Source organism: Amblyomma mixtum, chromosome 7 (genome assembly GCF_055824585.1).
Source record: "Amblyomma mixtum isolate Tamu chromosome 7, ASM5582458v1, whole genome shotgun sequence".
In the NCBI taxonomy this organism is placed as follows: domain Eukaryota; kingdom Metazoa; phylum Arthropoda; class Arachnida; order Ixodida; family Ixodidae; genus Amblyomma; species Amblyomma mixtum.
In genome coordinates, this window is record NC_143018.1 from 54,610,847 (window position 1) to 54,635,509 (window position 24,663).

At 44.8% G+C, this 24,663-nt stretch overlaps 1 protein-coding gene across 4 annotated transcripts; it reads right to left on the reverse strand.

The window, feature by feature from the left end:
* Positions 1 to 3,197: 3,197 nt before the first annotated feature.
* Positions 3,198 to 24,106, reverse strand: LOC149336111 (uncharacterized). 4 transcript variants are annotated; one of them, XM_089552594.1, is made up of 6 exons: positions 23,378 to 24,106; positions 10,761 to 10,900; positions 8,005 to 8,143; positions 5,807 to 5,955; positions 4,871 to 4,979; positions 3,198 to 3,510 (listed from the first exon to the last, which is right to left on the reverse strand). In XM_089552594.1, exons 2-6 carry the CDS (start codon positions 10,828 to 10,830, stop codon positions 3,291 to 3,293), a joined length of 687 nt encoding a protein of 228 aa, XP_089408720.1. In that variant the 5' UTR covers positions 10,831 to 10,900; positions 23,378 to 24,106; the 3' UTR covers positions 3,198 to 3,290. The 4 variants fall into 4 exon arrangements, with proteins under 4 accessions (XP_089408720.1, XP_089408721.1, XP_089408719.1 ...); XM_089552595.1 differs by lacking the exon at positions 23,378 to 24,106 and adding an exon at positions 12,769 to 13,712; XM_089552593.1 differs by lacking the exon at positions 23,378 to 24,106 and having other exon boundaries at positions 10,761 to 12,697.
* Between the last annotated feature and the right edge of the window lie 557 nt (positions 24,107 to 24,663).

Below are 24,663 nucleotides of genomic sequence, written 5' to 3' on the forward strand. Positions count from 1 at the left end.
GTGAGAGATGCAAAGCACATTGCCTTCTCTTCGTTAAGAGGTAAATTGGTAAATTGGTTTTTGAGGAAAGTAAATGGCGCGGTATCTGTCTCACATATCTCGGCGGACACCTGAACCGCGCCGTAAGGGAAGGGAAGAAGGTGGGAGTGAAAGAAGAAAGAGAGAAAGAGGTGTCGTAGTCGAGGTCTCCGGAATAATTTCGACCAGCTAAGGATCTTTAACGTGCACTGACATCGCACAGCACACGTTTCGCCTTCGTTAACAGACACTTCCTGTTTGGCCCAAGAATGTACTTTTCGGCTTGGCAGGGATATTTTAAAACAGGAAATAACTGTAGTTAACATCCACTTGGAACAACCGACAATACCTGACATTGACATTGACAATACCGACAACACAATAGTGTCAGCGAAGAAATGAGCACGTATTGTGTACTCATTGCGCTGCTAGTTTTATGTATTGTTCTATTCGCTTTAAGTCATGCAAGCATTTGGCTTTGTGGACATGTGGATATGTGGATATGTTTTGTGGACATAAAGGCGATTGTTGATGGGAACTATGCTATGTAGAGCTGGTGCATAGATATTAAATGACAGCCGATCTGCTGAATGTCAAGAAATGATCAGCTAACGCTGGCTTTGCCTTCTTACCACTGTAAGCAGAACGAATAGAGGCGCAGTTGATTATCCAACTTGATAGGTGTAAGTCACGTGTGAAAGGGACAAATGAACTAGACTCAAAGGGCAACCTAGCTGAGGGAGAGCAGCTACCGCATCTGTCTTGCCAGTCTGGTAGTCGGAGGGTGCTTGCGAGCTGGCACATCAAAGTGCCGATACTGTTCAATCGAGCTCTCTAGTGTTGCATGCATTCTATAATTCTTATGCTTCCAGTTCTGGTTCCTACGCCACCTCCGTGAATCGTTTAATCATGAATTTTGAAGGCGGAGCGTTCTTTCTTGGGTGCTTGTCTAAGTTGCCGTGCCAACATGACCGGCATGCAAAGAAAGGGAGGACGCTGTTTTGCGCAGAATGATAGTTGTGATGTATTATTTGCCGGAATATCACAATGTAGTAGACTATAAACAAACATTACTTCATTGCCAGCATATTTTGGTAGCTTTAATTATCAGCCAGGTTTTCCAATAACACACATCGACTAGCTAAGGCCAACTGGAAAGGGAGGAGGGTAGTAGCTAAAACCCTTGCGGTCGATTTTTCTTTGCCTTAGAGCAAAGCGAATTTTTAGTGGAGTTCCTTGTTGTATGCTTGAAAATTTACACCAGGAAAGCTTTTCGACACAGTTCGTTATATCTACTCAATCGATTAGGAGGTTCTGGGAATCGTAAATTACTTTGTATTTTAGTTTAATCCCAGCTGGAAACACACAGCATAGTTTTTGTTTGCCATTATTTTTCGTTGCGTTCCCTTCCAAATCAATTTATCAGCCTCTTTGTATTTCTACGCGATAAAACTGTAGTTAGGACAGCGAGAAATCATACTTCCTCTTACATGCATTTATTTTTTCATTTATTGATGGTCCTACATTGCGCCCAGGGGGCATTAAAGTAGAAGATTATGTAACAAAAAGTGACATTTAAAACAAAGCACAATCGTCACAACAATCGTCACGAACGGCAAGTCGTCAAGCTAACAGTCGCACAGTGAAGTGAGAAGACGGTAAGCAGGTAAGCAGCCCCGACACAGACAACTCGCCTGCAGTATACTGAGCTAATAAAGAAAAGAAAAAGCCGGAAAGCAGGGATACAATCTGTATACTGAAGCCCGTAAATGCTGCATCAGAAGAACTGGAAAAGTGTCGTCAGTCGCTGAGATGACACATCCTGGTAGTCTGTTCCATTGTTTTATTGTTGATGGGAAAAAAGACGATTAGTATACAAATGTGCGGCAGGTTTTTCCTGTATGTTGCAGCTGTGATCTTTTTTCGCGGAGACAAACGCAGGTGGTTTTAGATAAAGGTCGCGATCAACTTAAGCCTTTCCTCGCGCTATCGCGCTATTTCCTTCAGCAATATAAGCCTAGATACGAAAAGGTGTGTTACGAGAGTGCGGGAAAAAAGCGCTTCCTTCAATGCCGTAACGCTAGTGTTATACGTGCAGGAATTAGTCACAAAACGTGCGGCCCTATTTTGAACAGCTGAGAAACAGAGTTAAACTATCTGCTGAAGCAGGTATTTCTGCAGTGGTTTATTAAAGCCATTATGGAAGTCCGTCGCATTGCATAGCCTTCAAAGAGGCGCCTGCAGTTGACTGATGAAACGTCACATGCACTGTAGCATGTGAGTCCGTAAATGCTCTGATATTGCTCCGCTTAACTCCTGAATTAATCTGTGATTCCAGAATAACAGTCGTTCCACAATTTGGCACTAGAAGGTGCGTGCACTTTAACAGAAGAAATTTGGCACGCGCCTAGATTTTTCTTTCGCGCACTATTAAAGAAGCGTACAAATGGACCGGAAAGCCGCCGCTTGTACCTCGTGCTTCACATTACGTTTACTGAATATTATTTGCTAAGATAACACGTCGAGCTTCGCTGAAGTATGTGAATACTGGTCATTAATTTAGGCTTATTGGATGAAAACAACTCTACCTTTTGTCCGATGAAACGCTATATGATTCCAGTCATGGAACAATAAATTTTTTTTTACAGTTCATTTACCCGAGCTCGCACATACCTAGGAATTCTGGACACTTCCATTTTTTTTAATGGGGAGTTGTCTACGAACGTATTTCTTTCGCATATCTTAAGATTGCACCATAACAATCAATATATTTACGGATCCCTCCTCGCTAATCTGGTACGTTTCTGTTCTCTATTGTCAAGAACGCACCCAAGTGCTTTCCTAAGCCAATTAGAATTATTCTGTGGGAGCACACAACAAACTTTATTCGCAACCCTCTGCAACGCATCGGAAGCTTAGACCATTTCCATCAACGTTTCCATAACATCATCTTAATGGCTCTCGGAAGCTAAATAGTATTTTAGAATGGGTGTCTGAATATCTGCTGACGTTATTTTCTGACTTACTCGCGTAAGGCTCGCTAGTAAGCTACGAATAAATCAGCTCAATGCAGGCGGAACTGCATGTCAGTATCAGCACTCATCAACTTTTGAAACTTCCAATATTGGCCGACAGGTCGTTCGGTCCATGCTGGGGTACAAAACAACAGTGCGAGCACATTTGAGAGAGTCGGGTGTTTATTTACAAAATATACAGCGAAATGCACTCAATGACCCGCGCTTCTTAATAAATAGATAATTAAGTAAATTTAGTTATGTATAAATTTTGCGAGCTGACAAGCACAGCAGGGCGCCTGCGATGGTTGCGACGGAAGCCTTCGTTATGGAAGCACCGCTTCGACTTTCTGAGAGCGAGTTCAAGTCAATGATGGCATCGGCTACATTTTTCAAGCGTTCAATGGCTTCAGTGGGCTGGTTTTTCATGCAGGGCTCAGCCGCCTTCAGGAGGCAAGTCTTCAAGTTCTGAGCACCCCTGATGAAGAGAAACAAAGGTATGCATTACAAAACGCGTACAAGACAGAACACTTACTAATAATATTCTCGGATATATTCACGTTCCTATATTTTTCTTTTGCTTCCTTCTTAATACAAAACAGTGCTTGAAAGTTATTTTTTGCTCCATCAGTACTGTGGTGGTGTGGCCTTGGCAGCAAGTTTGTAGAATCTGATCACGTTGGTAAGTTTCAGGCGTTTATTTGATTTAATATGTAAAATGTATTTCTTGCTGTTTGGTTTTTCCGAACTCAAACTACCTTAACTGCTACGTTTCAATCATTTCATATCATTCTGCTTCCTTAATATATGCTCTTTTTATTAGTTGTTTGCTTGCCATTTCACTTTATGACTGGCGATGTGGAACAAGCCTTCCAACAACTCATGTAATGGAGAAAACAGTTAATAAATCAATGAACTGATGCGTTGTGGTCTACACATTTCGTCATGCACAAAGGGTATGAACAAAAAAAAAATGTATACAAGCAAGCGCTCTCGCAATGTATCCCTCCCACCTGATACCTCTTTGGTGCAGTGTACGAAGATTTGAGTTTAGCTAGTTTCCCTTTCTGGACAGAGTCAGATATTTATTACGTAATTATAAATACGTGTTTTAAATCTTTCATACCTCCTCAGCCACCCATTATTGAACTGCAGAGTTCCAGGCAGCCCATCACATGCTTTCCCATTGGATGAGTAGTTTGCATTAGTTTGAATATGGTGTTTGTTATCTGTGCACTGTACCGCTTTGAAAAACTAGCGTGATGTTTAATCAACTCTTGTATTTTGTACTATCAGGGACAAAAGTCTGCGGGACGCGAGTTCCTGGAAAAACGTTTATGTAACTTCACCTCACTACAAAGTCGCCTGATATCGTTACCAGAGGAAGGAGCATTTAGGTTTTTGATACCTTCAAAGAATATCAGGCGAATGCATGGCTAGGTGGAGCTGCAAAAATGTTTTTCTAGGAGCTCGCGTCCCGCAAACTTTAGTCCCCGATAGTACAGCTGGCGAAATCTTTAACTGGCGTGCGCGACTGCAGCGTTTTCTCCTCTCCTGCGCTTTGCGACGAAGCAAACTTGCGGAAACTCAATATTAAACACGCGCTTGAGAGGCCATGGTTAGGTTTGCTATTTTGCGCAAGTTTGCTACGTCACAAGCTTCAGGAGCACGCAAAACACGGCCGTTACGCGCGTCAGCTAAGGGTTTGGCCGGCATGGCACCCGGCATGGAGTTACCCCCGTTAGTGCTTCAAGGGTGGCAACTGATTTGAATTAAACCAAAAGTTTTGTTTTAGATAATTTGCGCAAAGTTCGTGTATTTATTCACGCTGTTGGTACCTTTCGTACGCCCAAGCCAGTGCTTCGAAGCTTTCGTCTTCAGTATATGGAATGACGTTGCATCTCCTCATTTCTTCAAGGTCCAAGCACTGACGTAAAAGCACGATGGCTGGTAGAGAAAAAATGCAAAAATTACGTTTCCATAAGCCACAACGACCTACAACAAGACATCTTGCTTTTTATTCCTTCTGAGATCAGTATTTCTTTCACAAGAACCCTGAAATGTCAGCCTTGAGAGTAACTGTGCTTAAGAGACCGGCTAAATATACAATAAAACACTTATTACCGTAAATGAAGCACTTCTGACCTTAATGTGTCTATAAGCTACAAAAACTTGGTGTGCCTTCAAGTAAGAAACGAAGAAAAACACATTGGGCCTACTGAAACTCATCTTTCTCTTGGCAGATAAGAACTTCAAGATGTCAAAAAGTTTCAGAGCATCTAGACTCCGTTTAAGTTGCGTCCACTTACGGCCGCTCCTAAGTTCGGTAGCACACCAGTGTGATATTCTCCTGCTTTCAAACTTTGGATGAATAGAAACAAAAAAAAAAACGACACCCGAGTGCTGCCAAAAGAAATTTAAATTTTTGTTGCGCGTAAAGCTTAATCAGAAAGTTTCTACCAAGTTCCACAATTTGTAAAGTCTTACATGACAGCAACGATTTGCGCTGATAATTTTTCATTTTAGTAATGCTGGCGGGCAAGCTACCCTAAAACTCATAGGCCTTAAAGGCGGTCTAAACAGGACATGGAGCATAGGGCTCTTTCATACGCAAAAACATCACGTTTGCTTAACTCTTTCGCGTTTTAACATGCGAGTCATACTCCTTTGTAAGGGAAGTTAAACAACTTAACAGCAGTTGTCATAACCATGCGTCAGTTTCACCTGAAAAATGGTATCTTCCAATTCGTAAGTGAGCTTCAAAAGTCACTTACATTCACAGGCCTTCGTAGCTCTGGTTGCATCCTGAAGCGCTGAGTAGCCCGCCTCCATTCGCGCAAACTTTCTCTTCTCAGCATCCGAACATCTCCCGTACAAGGCCTTGCAAGTGGCGTTCACAGGAAACTCCTCTGGGCTACTATGACTGAGAGGAGGGCACGAGAAGGGGCAACAAATTAACATCGACTTCTTGGCCATGCTCCAGCAACCGTTGCGAGAATGGTGGTAATTATCATTGGATGACAGTTAAATCAAAGCAACCACGATGCTCAGGGTTTAATGAGGAATTATAGCACTTTTCTCCAATATAAGCCATCACTTCATTTCTGACGCTTCATTGAGGTTCAAGAGATAATACGAGCAGTTTCTAGTCATTGCACGATCTTAGCTTCGCTCCCACTGTAAGCAAACTCAGATGAACCTCGCCTGGAACAGCGGTGAAACTGGAGCCGAACATGACGTCGAATGTGAGGCGGAACCTTTCTGAAACATTCTAGAATCTTCCTCCACGACAGCGTCCAACATAAATAACTTGACAGTGCCATAAACGCGAGCGGGATTCGAACCTGCGTAACCACAGACACATCAGCTACGTTTCCCGGTGGACTAGATAATCCGGCCATCGCCACAGCCTCTCAGGCTATGGGCTCTAAGTCGCCTTCTTCGTTTGTACCCGCCAGTTCCGCGCTCTGTGTTTTCAGCCCCAGTAACGCTGCAGCCGAGCCCATGCAACATAGCCAGATGACTCGAGGGATAGGGAGGCTTGGCTTCCTTGTGTTGCCACGGACAGCTTTCTGTAGCCGGACACGGAACGGGGAAGGCAGCCAAGGCGGTCGCACACGTCTCTAATGCCGATGAAGAGTGGACGTTTGCTATGGACCGTCAAACAGAGGAGGCTGCTGTGAAGGCTGAGCGCGTTGATACGGGCCGCCACGGTGGGTTCAAAGTCCTCGAAAGCACTTTTAGAGGAACTTTAAAGGGGCGGTTAAATTTAGAAAAGAGGAAAGAAATGCGTAGGGGAGAATCACTCACGCCTACCTGGCGTTCTCGTGGGTCGTTAGAAGTCTTATATTCTGGGATCGGTGGTATCAGAACACAACAAAACAGATGCGCATGCCCGCTCGGCTCGTAGCCTCAGCAGGGCTGCGAAAAACACATGCCACAGGCTGCGAAAAACGCATGCCACGTGAGACTGCCGATGACAGGCGTCAAGCAAGCAATCGCGCCTGCAGCGATAGATAGGTGACCGTGGTTCGCCGGGAACGACTGAAGTTTGGCATGCTATTTCCTCGAAATTCCGCCGACTCTTTGGGGCATGTGATTTGTGCCTCAGCTAATACACTGATGTTACTTAATAGCTAAATTTGTCACTTTCCAGACATTTCTAGCCATCTCCATTGTTAAGCGAAGGGTCTGCGCAAATCACAAAGCGCATATAGGGACAAGCCTTTATATGTAGCCCTTTCTCTCTTTGGTTAGGAACAAAGATCCAGTCGGATGGTATTTTGTATAGATAAACTATTTTGTTTAGATAAAGCAGCAGAAGGTTCACTTTAGCGCCTTGGCCGTCAGGAGGCACTCAGTGCGGCTCCAACACTTTCGCTGTCTTGACATCCCAGCACAAAATATAAAAATCTATTCAAAAATTAAAGTGAAAAATTCAGTCAAAACTTTTCTAAATTTTAACAAGTGTAATGCTCTACTTTAATTTTCTCCTTTGTTTTTACTTTTCTACGAAATATGGCTCTGCGATCGTAAGTTCTCGAAGTCCGCTGCTTTGTGCCCAAAGGCTTCAGACAGACACCTTCGCCTGCAAGGTGCTTAGCTGCAAAGGCGCTACACTACTGCACTACTGCAGTGGAGCTGAGCACCATGCGCTTTTGAACACCAGCCCCTCATTCGCAAAGGCCTTTGTGGGGCCCGTGTGAGGGATGCCAGTCCGCGATCAACCAGGTTTAGCGAAGGTAAGTGTACGTTCGAGACCCAGTGCCACAGGGCTATCCTCGTGACGTTTTAGTGCCGCATATTACGGCCGGCTTTGCATTCTCTGCAACTTCCGAGTACGACAGCTTTTTCTACACGGCCTTTTCCAAGCGAGCTCAAAACAGTGTGCTGTCGAAGGAGCAGGATAGAATACATTTGTAAACAGGTATTTACACGTGTGAAATAGAGCACAACGGCTTTGATCACATACATTTGGCAAAGGCTCGCGAGGTAGTCGTTCCTGTCTTCAGGAACGTTGTCTGCAAACGGCATTCTTCCGTGCCACACGCCAACAGCCCAGTAGCAAGCCGAGACTTGTTGAACGTCGCAATAAGATTTCAGACCATGCCCTTCAAAGGAAAATGGCAAAAAAAGCGTTGTATTGCAAGGCGAGAGGTAATCTGATATATATGCTTTTTTTTCAGTGCTGCAATGTGGAAAACTTAAGAGGTCAATGTCTTTCAAAGGGTCTAAAAGCATGCGATGTGAGTCAGCTGTTGTGATCAGGTGTGCAAAAATCCTCTGCCCGCCCAGAAGCTATAGAGAAGAACAGATAAAACAAGCACTTCTCGCAAAGGTCGCGTGCGATAAGCAAAGTAAGAGTTGTTTTTCAGAACTGATAATTTCTAAAAATTTAACGATTTCGTCCTGATGACCACCAACATGAATAACAGCAGCAGCTGAGAGATACGACGGCTGAGAGACTAAGAATAACCCTTCATACTTTTCTTCTCTCGAGAAAGCACTGTCCATTCGCGCCGGTGCGATCACATGCAATTCAACTCTATGCGCGTCGCTCAGAACGGAGTTACTACGTGTGGCATTTGCTGCACTCCCCACCGATCACTGCGTCTGAATGCGGCACATGTCTCTCTCTCTCTCTTTGGGGCACGTGTCTCGACAAAATCGCTTCTTTAAGGTTGTTGATGAAGTGGAAATGTTCTGAATAAAGACCACCCTTGGTCAAGTGTTTCGGGTAATCCCCTAAATGAGAGTAAATTTGTAATAAGAGAGTAATTACTCATTCGCATCCACCCAAGTCCAGCCATACGGCTACAAAGGAAAGCTGTACAGATTGCACTGAAATTTTGTAGTCTAGGAAAAATGATTCTTGGTCTGGGATTTGAACTCGGAACCACCGCTACACCGGAGCAGTCGCCCTACAAGCTAAGGTAACCATTCAATGTTCTCACTTCCAGTTATTCATTAATTCTTTCTCACCCTACCATATGCAAGCCGTCCCTGTTAGGTCAGTTAGTAGAGCGACTGCTGCGCTAAAGCGGTGGACCCGGGTTCGAACCCAGGAGCAGGACAAATTTCTCTTAAACTACGAAACTTCAGTGGAAGCTGCATAACTTTCTTTTGTAGCCTTTTGCCTGAGCTTGGTTGGATGCCAATGAATAATTACTCCTTTATTAAAAACCACTTTCTTCCTTACGATTTGCTGGCACGAGGCGGAAGCAAACAGCTAGCCCCGCAAGTCACCTGGGACTGCATTCTTCCAATTGTTCGCATGTCAGAACGGTCTGTTTTCCGCATGCATACCTCCGTTAACGTACGCCGTATTACCACAGTACCTCTACTCACGGGTGTGGGCGAGTGCCTACATAAGCTTCTCTCTTGGAAACAACTGAATATCACAGCACAGCGCTGCTCCAACGCTTGGTAAGGACCCCGTTTTACATCAGTCACTTCCTGCGATAAGTCAGAAATTGATTTTTTGGCGTCCGCCTGAGTTTTACTTCGGTACCAGAAAGGTGTCGGATAAAGGTGCGTTTTCAGTTCCGTATTTGAAACATGAACATGAAACACAATGTGACCACTAGCGAATTACAGTGAGGTGGTTTACTGAGCACCATTTGTTACGTACAATGAGGAGTAAAATATATTAGCCCAAGCGGCCGGTGACCGAATGACAACGAGTGGCATTGCGGTTCACGAACACAAAAATAACATGAGGGCCAGGTCGTTCTCGCTATTCAGTCTAAAGGGAGCTCAATAGGCGTACAGCGGACCAACGCCTTAGTCAGCACAGCGGCGCTCCAACGCTTGGGAAGCGCTACGTTTAAGAAAAGCTGCTTCATGCCCACCTTCCCCGTGTTGCAAGCATGGGAAATGTTCGACATGTCGAAATAGGCGCGCTCGTGAACCACCGCGACGCGCGTTGCGATTCCGTCGCTCTGGTCGTGAGTCACGTGTTTTCCTCTCTACTTCCTGAGTATAACGGCATTCAAATTTAGCCCACATAACAGCCCCAAAAACCACTGCTTTAATTTATGGTTGACTATTTGTAGAATTTTGGGGAAAACTAGTCGAAATAACACTACTTTAATGAAAAAAAGCGTTTGTCGAAAGTATGGGCGGGAGGACGCGCATTCGAAGTGTGGGATCCCTTCCTTGTTTCTCTTGCATCTTTCTTCGTGTAAGCAGCAGTTGTTTTTGTAGGGTCCACCCAGTAGATATTGAAATTTAATGTTACGAGGTGGTCCATAGTATCTGACGCGTATTAAACTGCCGGCTTTCTGGCAACGCAGGAAATCCTGCTCAGCTCCGTCCTTTCTTAAAACGAACGTGAGTGCACGTAGCCACGCTTCACGAATCGCCAGTGCGTCCCGCACACTGGAGCATCGAAACGAGGGTACAGACAATGCAGAAAGTTGGGCGAGTTGGTAATACATGTTGAACTTAGCAATGCGCAATAAAAAGACAGGGACAAGAAGAAGAAGCACGCTGGACAAACGCTTGTCCTGCATGCTTCTTCTTCTTGTCCCTGTCTTTTTATTGCGCTTTGCTAAGTTCAAGAGGGTACAGACAAAGCGAAACACCACCTCCGGGCCCTCTGCGGCTTGCGCCAATATGCTTCGATGCGCGACCGACTCTTGCTCACTGGGGCTCCGCGGAACGCGGTCACATGCTCATGTGTTCACTTTAAAAGTGCACGAACGTGCACATGCAAAGCTGTCTTACCTTGCGCTGCCATGAGCGTCGTGAAGATCAGAGTACTCAGGCGAAGCAGCGTTCCAGCTGATGCCTTCATTTTGGGACAAAATGGCCTCAGTGACACTCTTTAGCGTCCTTCTTACTGCTCCTCTCTGGTGTGTTGAGAGCTAGAACAATAATTTGAGGCAGCCCCGGTTCATTAGACCTTTTCTCTGTGTCACTGGTACCTTATCGGGAAACAATACATGCAATACTGAGCTTGGGGAGGGGTAAAAATTGTCGTATCGGCAATGAGCCGAATAAAGACCAGTAGCATCAAATAGCAAGGGATGCTGATTATAGGCAGCCCCCTATATTGCTGATTAGCAGCTATACCGCCCGGAAATTACTGTATGGTTTTCGCATTTATTTTGACGTCTGGTTTCGGCACCACTCCAGCATCTGTTTCCTCTTTGCAGTTGGCACCAAAGCCTGCAAGAGTATGAGATAAAATAAATTGCTCGATCTACCACGTTGACGACAGAATGCAATACAGCAGGAGTACGTGACGCGCGCGGTTTTATCTTATCATGCATAAGCACGGCATCACTTGCAACTCGTCTGTCGCTGTACGGCGTTGTTGTTCCTGTAAACTTCATCTTCTATGCCATTTCTTCTCCGCTGAATGCTTCTCTCTCTGCACCATGTACCTATTTCTTCAAAGCTTATCTAAATAATACTAATAACCTTTGGTGTTATGCACACGGTGCTATCAGCAATGGACGGTTGCAATTGCGTGGGTGTTGTTGTTATCTAGATTAGATGCGAACATGGACTCTTATAGTTATTGTAGACTCCATCCCAGGAGAGACGTCGGAAACGCGGCGAGACCGCAAGGACTAAATGCGGAAAGCGGACAAGAGAAAGTGAAAATAAGAGACGCGTAACGCATTCGCGAGACAAAAAAGAAATCGACTTGTAACTTTTTTTGACATGGTTATTGTGTATGTGAACTCGCCGGTTTATTAAAGGAGGAATGACAGCGAGAAATGAACCATTGTAGTTACCAGAGGCATAGAGCGCTTTTTTCACAATATCTGCTCGGTGGTTTTTGGGCTATGTAGCCCTCTTGATGCGTCATTATCTTGCATTACTGTCAGGGCTTTGGGTCAGTCGGAGTTGAAAGGTAGCTTTTATGCTGGCGCAGAAAGTACACGAATAAGCGGACGGGTCGGTCGACAAGGAACTCTGCTAGCGCGCGCCATAAAGAGAGAAGAAAAACGAAGGTTTTTCTGTGAAGCGAGTCTGCCTTCGAATGTCAAGGAGGCTTTTTCGCTGAAAACAGAGCTTCTATACTTTACTAGGAAATACTAAAAACTGAAATACAAGCATCTCCGCCGCGTTCCTTTCGTATAAGGAAGCTCCGATGATACAGACATTGTTATATCGAATGTCCGAAGATTGAGAGCGTCGCCATCCGTATAGATTCGGCAGTATGAGAGACCCTAGTACACTGAACGTCATCTTCAACGTCGATAGTTTGAGTCAAGTAGTAGGGAAAAATATTCCACTGTTATTGCTAAATTTATCACTCATCAATACGAGTTTGCGATCCAGTGAATGGCAACTCAGCTGCCAAACGTTCGAACGCTCCAAAGAAAAATTTTGAGAATTTTCTTGAGCGTACATTCACACTGACTCTCGGGATTAATTGAAGTACTGTAGGGATTGAATCAACGGTCTAAAAACGAAAGAAATTAAGCCACGCGCATCCCCAGATGCATCCGATGTGATGGCTAGCGGACTGCGGGAAATTCTTAATCGATTTTATTGAACCACCTCTCCTTACCCGCACCTCTGAGCCTTCGCGCTGTTCACTTTCTTGCTCCGCGTTTCGAGCGTGAACTTCGAGGCTGTGCTGATCCTCACGCCTCCGATCAGAACCTCGTTAATTCTCTTCTTTTCAAAACAGTTGCAAAAAAGCACAATTTCGGCTGGCGCTATACAATGGGAAAAAAGTGTGCTTTTTAATATGAAAGTGAAAGTAGGCTCCTACCGTTACTGTTATCTTTCAACCACTTGGAGAAGTCTTGGTTTTGCTGGCCCTGGGTTGCACGCACTGTAATATTCGCGTTCTTGAAGCACTTATCCTTGTACAGGTTCACAGCAGGTTGCGAACATCCGCGTCAGCGGCCGGAAAGGAACACATCGGGCATGCGCTGGGTTCTGCCACTTCTGAGAGCCCCATAGGCAGGGCGCCGAGCCCAAACTACATCGGAGGAGGTGTCTAAGCAACAAGTCCTCCAATCTCTTGGAGTTGTGAGGGAGAGGAAAAGTGCGCGAGAAAATCATGGCATGTGTACTGTTCCTAAAGATGATGTGAAGATGGGCACCAAAAGGCAGGCCGGTGGGGGATACATTAATGGTGGGGGATGAGCGTGTGCGAGACGTAAGCTGCATGAGGAAGACATATGCTCCATGTTCTACATGTCTCATGTGGTGAGTACAGCTGCAAAGGAAAAAGAATGGCACAAGTGAATCATGACCGGAGCGAAAAAATCGCGACACGCGGCGCTATTGTTGCCGAGTACACCGATGGCGAGAGTGCCAGGAACATTCCATTTCCTAAAGCGGGGGTGGCCGGCAGAAAGCAGCCCACCTAGACATTCGCCCATCTGAAATGTAACATCTTAAACGAACGTCTGTAGATCTCTTATCAGCCAAACCATGTGCCAAGGTGGCTGAGCACATAATTTCCGCGCTGTTTTACCATGAACATAATCTCGTTTTATTTATTTTTTGCGCTGGCGTGGCGATCAATGCTATCTTTATCATCGTTTTCCTTTAAAAATGTGCTGGGGATGCACTGTCAAAAGTGGTGATGCACTGTCAAAAGTAATGTGTGGCAGTGCCTGCTTTCGGATGGGCTGCTTTCTATCGGCCACTGCCACTTTGGAAAGTGGAATGTGCCAGGCACTCTCGCTATCTGCGCGTACGGCTGCAATAGTGCCGCGTCTCGCAAGTTTTCCGCTCCGGTCATGAGATACTTGTGCTAATATTTTTCCGTTGCAGCTGTACCACTAGTGTGTGTCTAACCAAGATCACTCCAAACAACTCATTGTATTGTGACATCACCGCCCTCCACTTGCACCGTCACTCTTCTTTTACTTTCCCTTTCCCCCTTACCCCGTGTGGAGTAGCAATTCAGGTTCACCTTAACGCCGGCCGACCTCTCCACCTTTCCTTTCATTTAAATTATTTCTCTCTTTCTCTTGGTGTGTAAAGGTGTCTACTTTTTTTTCTGGTCAGCGGCTGCCGTGGTCGGGTTCGAACCCGGGTTATCCGGCTCAGTAGACGTACACTTAGTGTATTAAGGCGGAAGCCTTTAATGCCTCATCGTTGTAAGCAGGAGTTGTCGACAGAAAATGTCACGCTTTTCAATTGGTCGAAATGCTCGTGACGTCACAGTGCGCGCATTTCAAATGGGGCCAATTGTACTTTGGCTAGTAACCATGCAACCAATCAAAGGTATCGTATAGTGATGCTCCAACTAAGTTGGACTGAGTTTAGTTAATTGCTTAATTAATCAATTAACCTAATTAAGATAGAGGAGAATTAAGAGGTCAGAAGAAAGAGGAAAAGAAAAGAAAGACGCGCGCCGCAGCGACAACAGCGTCCGCGGAAGGAGACGCTGCTGAAAAAAAAAAAAAACAGATAAGTACGAAGCCGCGTTCACTCCACCACCACGCACTTCCCCACTCAGTTTTGACGTTGCTCGTTTCATATACGTTGTGTCGAACATCCTAGACAGTTCCAACAATTGACAGGTGAATGACAGAACACGATGGATAGAAATACAATAATATAAATATGAAATAGCCTAATTAACCTTTCTAGTTAGACCGCATAAATCAATAAAACCGAGAACGAAATTGGTCGAGTTGGGGAATCGAACCCCAGTCTTCGGCGGGAAAGACGAGCATGCTATCCACTCCGCCATGCCAGCTCGACGGTTTGGAATGAACAAAGGCGCGTCTATATAGTGAATACGGTGTCTTCACTCACTCTCATCCTCCTCCATTCCCTTCCGGCGAGGTTTAGGTGTCCACCGACAAATGAGAGACATATACATTTCCTTTCCTCAAAAACCAATTTACCGACGAGCGAGGCGTAGAACCGAATGGGCGATGGCGTTGTGTGGACTCCCTGGCAGCGTTGCAAGACGCTGTCGCGTTCCACTCTTAGGGGCGAAGCTTAACATCTTAACCACACATCAGTGACCACACTTTAGGTCAAAAAAGGGGCCGCCGCGGTGGCTCAGTGGTTATGGTACTCGGCTGCTGACCCGAAAGACGCGGGCTCGAACCCGGCCGCGGTGGCTGAATTTCTTTGGAGGAGAAATTCTAGAGGCCCGTGTACTGTGCGATGTCAGTGCACGTTAAAGAACCCCAGGTGGTCGAAATTTCCGGAGCCCTCCACTACGGCCTCTCTCATAGCCTTAGTCGCTTTGGGACGTTAAACCCCATAAACTAAACCAACCAGGTCAAAAAAGTGCCCCCCTGAATTTTGTGAGACAGTTACTGCGTAATTTCCTTTCCTCAAATACAATTTTCATTTTCTTCATTACGGCTCCTCTTTATCTTCTTTCACTCCCACTTCCTCCCTTCCTCTACGGTGCGGTTCAGGTGTCCACGAGATGACAGAGAATTACTGTGCCATTTCCTTTCCTCAAAAAGCGTTGCGTTCAAAGGGCAAGGCATCGCGCCGAACGGGTGGTGGCGTTCCGTGGACTCCCTGGCAGCACTACAACGCGCTGTCGCGTTCCACTCCTAAAGGCGAAGCTTAAGCGTCATTCATTAGCAGTTAATTAGTATTCAGGCATTAATAAGTAATTAACCATTAATTAGTGATTTGTCATCACTTAGTAATTAGTACTCAATTATATGTGACGCCACCAGTGCCACAGAAACAGCGAAGGTGGTGCGGAAAACGCTTCCGCCTCTACCCACTTTAGACAGTCAAAGTGCCCCCTGAATTTTTTTTACTCTTCTCAGTTGTTTTATGGCTGCCAAGGCGTGTATGAAATTATGGCATTCGGTTATAAACGCTGTGTTATTTAAACAATTCATAGCTTCACAGATTAGCAGAGCTCCGTGACAAGCGGGTCCGAGTGGTCCTTTTCGACTCTTTGGAGGGCCATTTTTTCTTATCTCAGCGCTGTAGGTGCCAGGTCGACATGAGGTATGAAATTGTAAGCTGCCGAGTGCTGAGACATGGCTGCCGTGTTAAGCCTAACCTTAAGTAAATATTAACCTAATTAGATAATATTGGCGTCTAACGTGCCCTACTCATCGAGCACGTTACGAATATCCATTAGTTAGATCTTGACGGTATCGGTTAGTTACAAGCAAATAAATATAAGCATAACCATAACTAAATATTAAATTGATTTCTTAATTTTGGTGTCTAACGTGTTCTACTCATACAGAGGATTTCAAATATCTAATTCGTTTTATGACGCCTCATTAATTACTGACTTAAAAGCGATTATACATAGTCATATTACCAGTTAATTATGATGTCACAAAATCAGTGACCTCACCAATCACCAATTCAACACACTAATGACGCTATCAATCAATCACGAGTTGGGTTGCTATATCGATTTACTATGGGGGCCGCCATCTTGAATTCCTCGGACTTAGAAATTTCACGCCGAAGGGAGGTGGTAGCAGACCTCACGAAATTGAGAAACGTGAAGAACAAGAGCTAACGCTCTGAAACCCTTTTCTGAAAAAGTAACAGTTCAGCGCATTGAACATCACTGGGGCAAAGCTGTTTGGGTCGTGTAAAAATTAAGGCAGCATTATATACTACGTGCGACTGTAGCCTGATTCATTGAGATCCGGATGACTGCCCAGTGCGTCCCAATCTCTGTGCTCTCATAGTGGTTACAATAAGAACTCGTACGTCCTTATGTAATGCCATGTATATGCGATGCAGGCCACGTGTGAGGACTGCTGTGCGTTCGGTTCACTGTTCTTTCCTACTCTTGCTTGGCTATGCGTTACGCGGTACCGTGGGCGAGAAAAAGTTTCAAGGTTGTCTGTACTGAACAGCGGCCGGCCGACCCTTGGCGTGCCCATCGCATACGTGCGGGCCGCTATCGGTCACTCCTCCGATAAAACTACCAGCGCACGCAACATCCGGGGTTTCTGCCGCACTCCACACCGACGAGTGTATCCCACCTGGCCTGAAGTGACCGGTCAGTCGGGCACGTGCTGTGACTCTTGGCAAGAACGACGAAGAGACGAATTCCTCCGTCCCACCTCCAAGCATTCCATTTTTGTGCTATATTATAGGGCTTTGATCTGACCGGGGATATATGTGTTTGTTCAACCAGATGTTAGTGTTCTGCAGCAAGAAAGCCCTAGATAGTTGCGTTGAACTTTCGCTAAAAACATTAAATACGAGCAGAGCGCACACTCGACGCACTAATACACGGTTAGCGTCACGGAAAAGAAAGACAAGTTTAGCATGCAACTAACAGCCGCGGATCGTCTACATGTTCCCTGACGTTTGACACCGGCAGTGAGCCAGTGCCACACTTCTGTTTCTTCAAGCAAGCGCAATCGTTCGGCTCTGGCGTTAAAAGTGCAGGTACCCAGCCCACGGGCCAGACAGAGCGCTCCAGTCTTCGGGACGCTCGCTTCCATCGTCCTCCGGTCAACTACCAGTGCCCGGAGAACAATTTATGTTTACCAAGCTTGGTATCAGTCTACTTGTGTATTATTTCTGTCAAAAAAAAACCAACGAAAACTTAGACACAGGACCAAAAGAGGGCACACACACATTCTGTCGCCGTCTTCTGAGCTCACATTTACGTGTGTTCTCTTCCACGGACGTCTTTCTGGTGATTTGTCGTGGTTCTCGCTGGGTTTTTTATAGAAAATGAATGACAAACTCCCCCAGCAAACCAAGCTTCGTGTGTTCTGCACTGTTGTTGTAAGGTCAGTGTGTTGTAATCTCTCAAGCTTAAGCCTCTGCATGTGTTCTTTTGTGTGATTACTAAATGCTGTGTGCCTTATCTCTGCTTCATAAAGTTTGCTATTCAGTGTACCTTTCTTTCTGACCCTTTCTCTACCCTGCGACGGGCTAAAGTTGGGCACTAGAGGGCCACCCCCTTGGTCTTTTCCCTATATCGATACTGGAAAAGGCAGATCAGGAATGAAATTTTCTATGATAACTCAAGAGGCAGTGCCCTATTTTTTGAAGCTAGGTCAGGGCGTCTTAGAACGCGCAGCTACAAAAAGAAATTTAACGAAGAAGATGACACATGTGCAGTGTGTGGTAGATGTGTGGAAACAATTGAACACCTCATAATCAATTGTGATGGTATCCATCCGGATGTCGATGCAGGCACAGTCACTCTTCCTGAGGCCCTAGGGTTTAAAGATAACAATGGTCACGTAAATAAATCTGCAGTGGAAGTTAGCAAAAAGCGATTGGAGGATTGGTGGCTGAAAAGCAGAGATGTGACGGAAGGTTAGAAGTGTAGGGAACCGTAGGTAAAGAAGATGGCGAATTTTAATGAGAATTGACAACACCGTTGGACAAAAATAAACAAGGAAAAGCTGAGCATGGTGGCAATGGCCGTTAAACCATTTCAAAGGGGGCGCTCCCATCCATCCATCCATCCATCCATCCATCCATCCATCCATCCATCCATCCATCCATCCATCCATCCATCCATCCATCGGATGGATCCTTCCTTCCTTCCTTCCTTCCTTCCTTCCTTCCTTCCTTCCTTTCTTCCTTTCTTCCTTTCTTCCTTCCTTCCTTCCTTCCTTCCTTCCTTCCTTCCTTCCTTCCTTCCTTCCTTCCTTTCTTCCTTTCTTCCTTCCTCCCTTCCTTCCTTTCTTCCTTTCTTCCTTCCTTCCTTCCTTCCTTCCTTCCTTCCTTCCTTCCTTCCTTCCTTCCTTCCTTTCTTCCTTCCTTCCTTTCTTCCTTTCTTCCTTCCTTCCTTTCTTCCTTTCTTCCTTTCTTCCTTTCTTCCTTCCTTCCTTTCTTCCTTTCTTCCTTCCTTCCTTTCTTCCTTTCTTCCTTCCTTCCTTCCTTTCTTCCTCCCTTCCTTCCTTTCTTCCTTTCTTCCTTCCTTCCTTCCTTTCTTCCTCCCTTCCTTCCTTTCTTCCTTTCTTCCTTCCTTCCTTCCTTCCTTTCTTCCTTTCTTCCTTCCTTCCTTCCTTTCTTCCTCCCTTCCTTCCTTTCTTCCTTCCTTCCTTTCTTCCTTTCTTCCTTTCTTCCTTCCTTCCTTCCTTCCTTTCTTCCTTTCTTCCTTCCTTCCTTCCTTTCTTCCTCCCTTCCTTCCTTTCTTCCTTTCTTCCTTTCTTCCTTCCTTCCTTCCTTTCTTCCTCCCTTCCTTCCTTCCTTCCTTTCTTCCTCCCTTCCTTCCTTTCTTCCTTCCTTCCTTCCTTTCTTCCTCCCTTCCTTCCTTTCTTCCTTTCTTCCTTCCTTCCTTCCTTCCTTTCTTCCTTTCTTCCTTCCTTCCTTCCTTTCTTCCTCCCTTCCTTCCTTTCTTCCTTCCTTCCTTCCTTCCTTTCTTCCTTTCTTCCTTTCTTCCTTCCTTCCTTCCTTCCTTTCTTCCTTTCTTCCTTCCTTCCTTCCTTTCTTCCTCCCTTCCTTCCTTTCTTCCTTTCTTCCTTTCTTCCTTCCTTCCTTCCTTCCTTTCTTCCTTTCTTCCTTTCTTCCTTCCTTCCTTCCTTTCTTCCTCCCTTCCTTTCTTCCTTCCTTCCTTTCTTCCTTTCTTCCTTCCTTCCTTTATTTATTTATTTATTTATTTATTTATTTATCATCATACCCACAGCGCCATTGGCTGGCATTACAGTGGGGGGGTAGAAGAAAAAGTACACAAATGCCACCGCGTGCAGGTGGTTACAAAAAAAAAGATAACAATGAGATAGAAAGAACACGGAATTATTATACACAAAAAAATGTCACAGCATGGAAGAAAATGAATCATTTGATAATATGGACACTACTTCCTCAGGCAGCTTGTTCCATTCCGAAACCGTTTTGGGGAAAAAAGACATTTTAAAAAGGTCAGTCCGGCACCTGTATTCTTTAACTTTAAGTGAATTATCTCTACGTAAAGACACGTAATCAGGGTTGGCTATATATTTGGTTCTGTCTATTCCAGTTCTAGAATGAAATATATTATGAAATAATTTTAAACGCAGTACTTTCCTACGTTTTTGAAGTGAGTCCCAACCCAAAGATTTTTTCGCGCTCGTTACACTAAAATATCGCCCATAGTTATTGAAAACAAAACGAACGGCCAAATTCTGAACTCTTTCTAGCTTTTGAACGTCAAGCAAGGTTTTCGGATCCCAGACAGTGCAAGCATACTCAAGTATGCTTCTAACGTTTGTATTATACAGCAGTTCTTTAGTCTTTAAAGGGAAAAGTTTAGCGTTACGTCGCAGGAAACCTAAAACACGACAGGCTTTGGCAGTAACGAAATGCACGTGACGATGCCAAGACATTGAACTTGTTAAATATACACCAAGATATTTAAATTCCAACACTGAAAGCAGTCTGCTATTATTTATGTTATAAGTGAAAATATGGGGAACCTTCTTTTTAGTGAAACACATATGTACAGATTTTTGTAAGTTAATATGCATTCTCCAGCTCTCACACCACTGGGCCACTTTACACAAATCCTGTTGTAATGCATCGCAGTCACTTTGATCGTTAATAATTCTATACAATACACAATCGTCCGCAAAAAGACGCATGTATGAAGAAATACCTGAAAAGATGTCATTCATGTAAATTATGAACAGTAATGGGCCCAAGACGGATCCCTGAGGCACCCCTGATGTTACAGCCACCTCATGCGATTGTTTCCCGTTGACAACAACACATTGACGCCTAACGCTCAAATATTCTTTTATCCACCTAATAACGTTCTCATTTATGTTGTACCAGTATAATTTTTGTATTAATAAGGAATGTGATACAACGTCAAAGGCCTTCTTAAAATCTAGAAAAATACAGTCAACAGAATATCCCTTATCTAAAGCACTTGACAGGTCATGTACAAATTCGGTAAGCTGGGTGACACACGAGTAACCACTGCGAAAGCCATGTTGATTAGTATTTAATAATGAATGTATACTAAGATGATTCATAATACTAGTATAAAACACATGCTCTAAAACTTTGCATAATACACTGGTCAAGGACACTGGTCGATAATTTGAAACAACATTCCTAGGTCCCGATTTATGTATAGGTACAACATTAGCAAGCCTCCATTCATCAGGCAAGGAGCCTTCCTGTAATGACTTTGTGAAAAGAATTTGAAGGTACCTTGACAACGCAAAAGCGCAAGAAGAGAGCAGGATCGTGGGTAAGCCGTCCGGACCGGTGGCACTGTTATCTTTTAAGCGTTCTAAGAGCGACACAATTCCTCGCTGATCAAATTCAATGTTCTCCATGGGTTCCGTACAGTTCAAGGCAAGGCGAAAATCGGCAGGGCTATTGCTGTCCTCAGCAGAAAAAACTGAGCTGAAAAACGTGTTAAAGCACTTGGCTTTCTCCAGATTATCATGAACGATACTTCCGTTGTGATCGAGTGGCGGGATAGACAATTCATCCTTTCTGTTTTTTTTTATGTACTGCCAAAATTCTTTAGGGCGATCCTGGATACGCATGTCGAAAGACTGAAAGTAGGTAAATTTAGCCTCTTTGACCGAAGCATTCATATCCTTTGTAATCTTTTTTAACTGATCCATGTTATCTTCCGACGGATTTCTTTTGAAGCGCGCATATAGTTGTTGCCTCTTTTCAACGACTCTGCGCAGCGCTTTTGTGAACCATGGCTTGCTTTTGCTGCGACGTTTCGTCATCACCCATGACGGCACATGCTGCTCACGCAAATCAAAAAGTTTGGCTGTCAGTGTGCGCCACAGCTCATCAACGCTGAGTGAATCAGACAATGTTTCGTACACATCGACATAGGATTCAAGTGCCCGGGCTATCTCGGGGAAATTTGCCTTTCGGTAACTGTAAATGCGCCGATTGCCACAGTCTTCAAGTTTAACATACTGAAAGTTCATTTCCGCTAAAACACAACTGTGATCACTGATACCGGGCACTACAAGGGTAGAACAAGCTGCCGATGGTTGGTTAGTGAATAATAAATCCAAAACATTGTTGCCACGGGTTGGCTGCAGCACTAATTGGGATAAGCTAAATGAATTGCACAGATTTAACAATTCTTTGCCTACTGCGGAATTGGCTCTAGACGGAAGACATCCTGAGCTCCAGTCTAATTCAGGAATGTTAAAGTCACCTCCAACAACTAAACAGTCTGTTTTAACAGTTTCAATCATATCAGTTAGGTCGCTGATGGGTTCAAGCTGATTTCCAGGTGGCCTGTAAAACGAGCAAACTGATAGTAATTTACCATTTAAAAGTCTAATTTGAGCCCATACTGCCTCACATGTCCCAACATCAATTTCCATCTTACGAGAACTAACTAAGACGTCCACCAGTATAAATACGCCTCCTCCGTGCCTGTCTCGATCTTTTCGATAGCTGATATAGTTACTCGGAAAAACTTCGCTATCGCTAACATCCCCATCCAGCCATGATTCACATCCGATCACAACGGAAGGTCTCGCCATGTCAATTAGACCATGTAGCTTGTCCACTTTATTCTTAATACTTCTGCAGTTTAGTACTAGAATCGACAAAACAGAGTGATCCGGCTTAACTTGTCAAGAGGCTCGAACTACCTGCCCCTGAGATTCGTCGTAAATGTACTTGACATTATTCAAGTAAAGGACATCGTATTTCAGATGTGCTTTGCCATTGGGTCCCTTGCAAGTTTTGGCGTAGTCCCATAGCATTTTCCTCTTGTTTCGTACTGGTTCAGAGAAGTCCTCTGAAATGCTAGTAGAACTTCCTTTCAATTTCTTCGCATTTGACAGAACAGCCTCTTTCTCTTTGAATGAACTAAAATTAACAATTATTGGGCGAGTTCCTTCTGAACGGAACCGTCCGAGGCGATGGGCTCTTTCGATTCTGGGGTCTATTCCCAGAGTAGATCTACACAAATCTAGGACAAGTTTTTCAGAAATTGGTTGTGACTCGCGTTCATCCTCGTCCTTAATTCCATAAAAGAGCAGATTGCATCGTCGAGATCGATTTTCAAGATCGTCCACTTTCTTCATCAGAGTCTGCCACTCGGAACGCTGTCTTTCACTACTCGCCCTACAGTCCTCGACAGCGGCCCTCATTTCCTCAAGACCTACAATCTTTGCTTCTAAATTGGCCATACGGGCATTCAGATCCGACATAGCTGTTTTGTTTTCATCCTGATAACTCTCGATAGTTGCAAGTTTTTCCTTAATTTCTGTCTGGCCTTGCAAAAGCTGCTGCAGGATTGCATCGCTAGGTCCTGGGTTAACTTCTATGTCGCCGCACAAAACCAGAAGCAAAAGGTAAAACGCAGCTCTTCGAAATAAAGAAAAACGACACCTTCTGCGTAACATGGGTCTGTGTGCTACAGAATGAGAAGAAACGCATGCATACAATACAGGGGGTGGAACCGGCAAAGCATACACTAAACATATATTGAAATATGTGTCACTAACCTGCGTGAAAAGCAGTAAATGCGTGAGCGGCAACGCCATTTCGGTATCGCCGGTTCCACGCCCCAACGATGAAGTGACGATTCCCGCCTTTTGTAGAGTGTAGTGGCACGGGCTGTAAAACCATGGTGGGTTGACTGGCACCGCACAATGTCCAAAATCGGCTGCGAGGCACACACAATCGTTGAAGTCGACCGTGGTTAGCACAGGTGAAAGCTTGGTGAAGGAACCAGTATCCAGCGTAGACGAATCATGCACAGCAGACAATTCCTCGGCATGAAAGCAGTGACTTGAATAACCAGCGATGAATACCTGCGTGAAAAGCAGTAAATGCGTGAGCGGCAACGCCATTTCGGTATCGCCGGTTCCACGCCCCAACGATGAAGTGACGATTCCCGCCTTTTGTAGAGTGTAGTGGCACGGGCTGTAAAACCATGGTGGGTTGACTGGCACCGCACAATGTCCAAAATCGGCTGCGAGGCACACACAATCGTTGAAGTCGACCGTGGTTAGCACAGGTGAAAGCTTGGTGAAGGAACCAGTATCCAGCGTAGACGAATCATGCACAGCAGACAATTCCTCGGCATGAAAGCAGTGACTTGAATAACCAGCGATGAATACCTGCGTGAAAAGCAGTAAATGCGTGAGCGGCAACGCCATTTCGGTATCGCCGGTTCCACGCCCCCTTTCTTCCTTCCTCCCTTCCTTTCTTCCTTTCTTCCTTCCTCCCTTCCTTCCTTCCTTTCTTCCTTCCTTCCTTTCTTCCTTCTTTCCTTTCTTCCTTTCTTCCTTCCTTCCTTCCTTTCTTCCTTCCTTCCTTCCTTCCTTCCTTTCTTCCTTCCTTCCTTCCTTCCTTCCTTTCTTCCTTTCTTTCTTCCTTCCTTCCTTCCTTCCTTCCTTTCTTCCTTCCTCCCTTCCTTCCTTTCTTCCTTTCTTCCTTTCTTCCTTCCTTCCTTCCTTTCTTCCTTTCTTCCTTCATTCCTTTCTTCCTTCCCTCCTTCCTTTCTTCCTTTCTTCCTTTCTTCCTTCCTTTCTTCCTTTCTTCCTTTCTTCCTTCCTTCCTTCCTTTCTTCCTTTCTTCCTTTCTTCCTTTCTTCCTTCCTTTCTTCCTTCCTTTCTTCCTTCCGTCCTTTCTTCCTTTCTTCCTTCCTTTCTTCCTTCCTTCCTTTCTTCCTTTCTTCCTTCCTTTGTTCCTTTGTTCCTTTGTTCCTTCCTTCCTTCCTTTCTTCCTTCCGTCCTTTCTTCCTTTCTTCCTTCCTTTCTTCCTTCCTTCCTTTCTTCCTTTCTTC

What these genes read in the sequence shown, in the direction of transcription:
- LOC149336111 (XM_089552594.1), bottom strand. Translation starts at nt 10,830, where the DNA reads ATGAAGGCATCAGCTGGAACGCTGCTTCGCCTGAGTACTCTGATCTTC. An exon ending in GACGCTCATGGCAGCGCAAG is followed by an intron (nt 8,144 to 10,760) that starts GTAAGACAGCTT and finishes TTTCCTTTGAAG; the next exon opens with GGCATGGTCTGAAATCTTAT. An exon ending in AGCTACGAAGGCCTGTGAAT is followed by an intron (nt 4,980 to 5,806) that starts GTAAGTGACTTT and finishes TTTCTCTACCAG; the next exon opens with CCATCGTGCTTTTACGTCAG.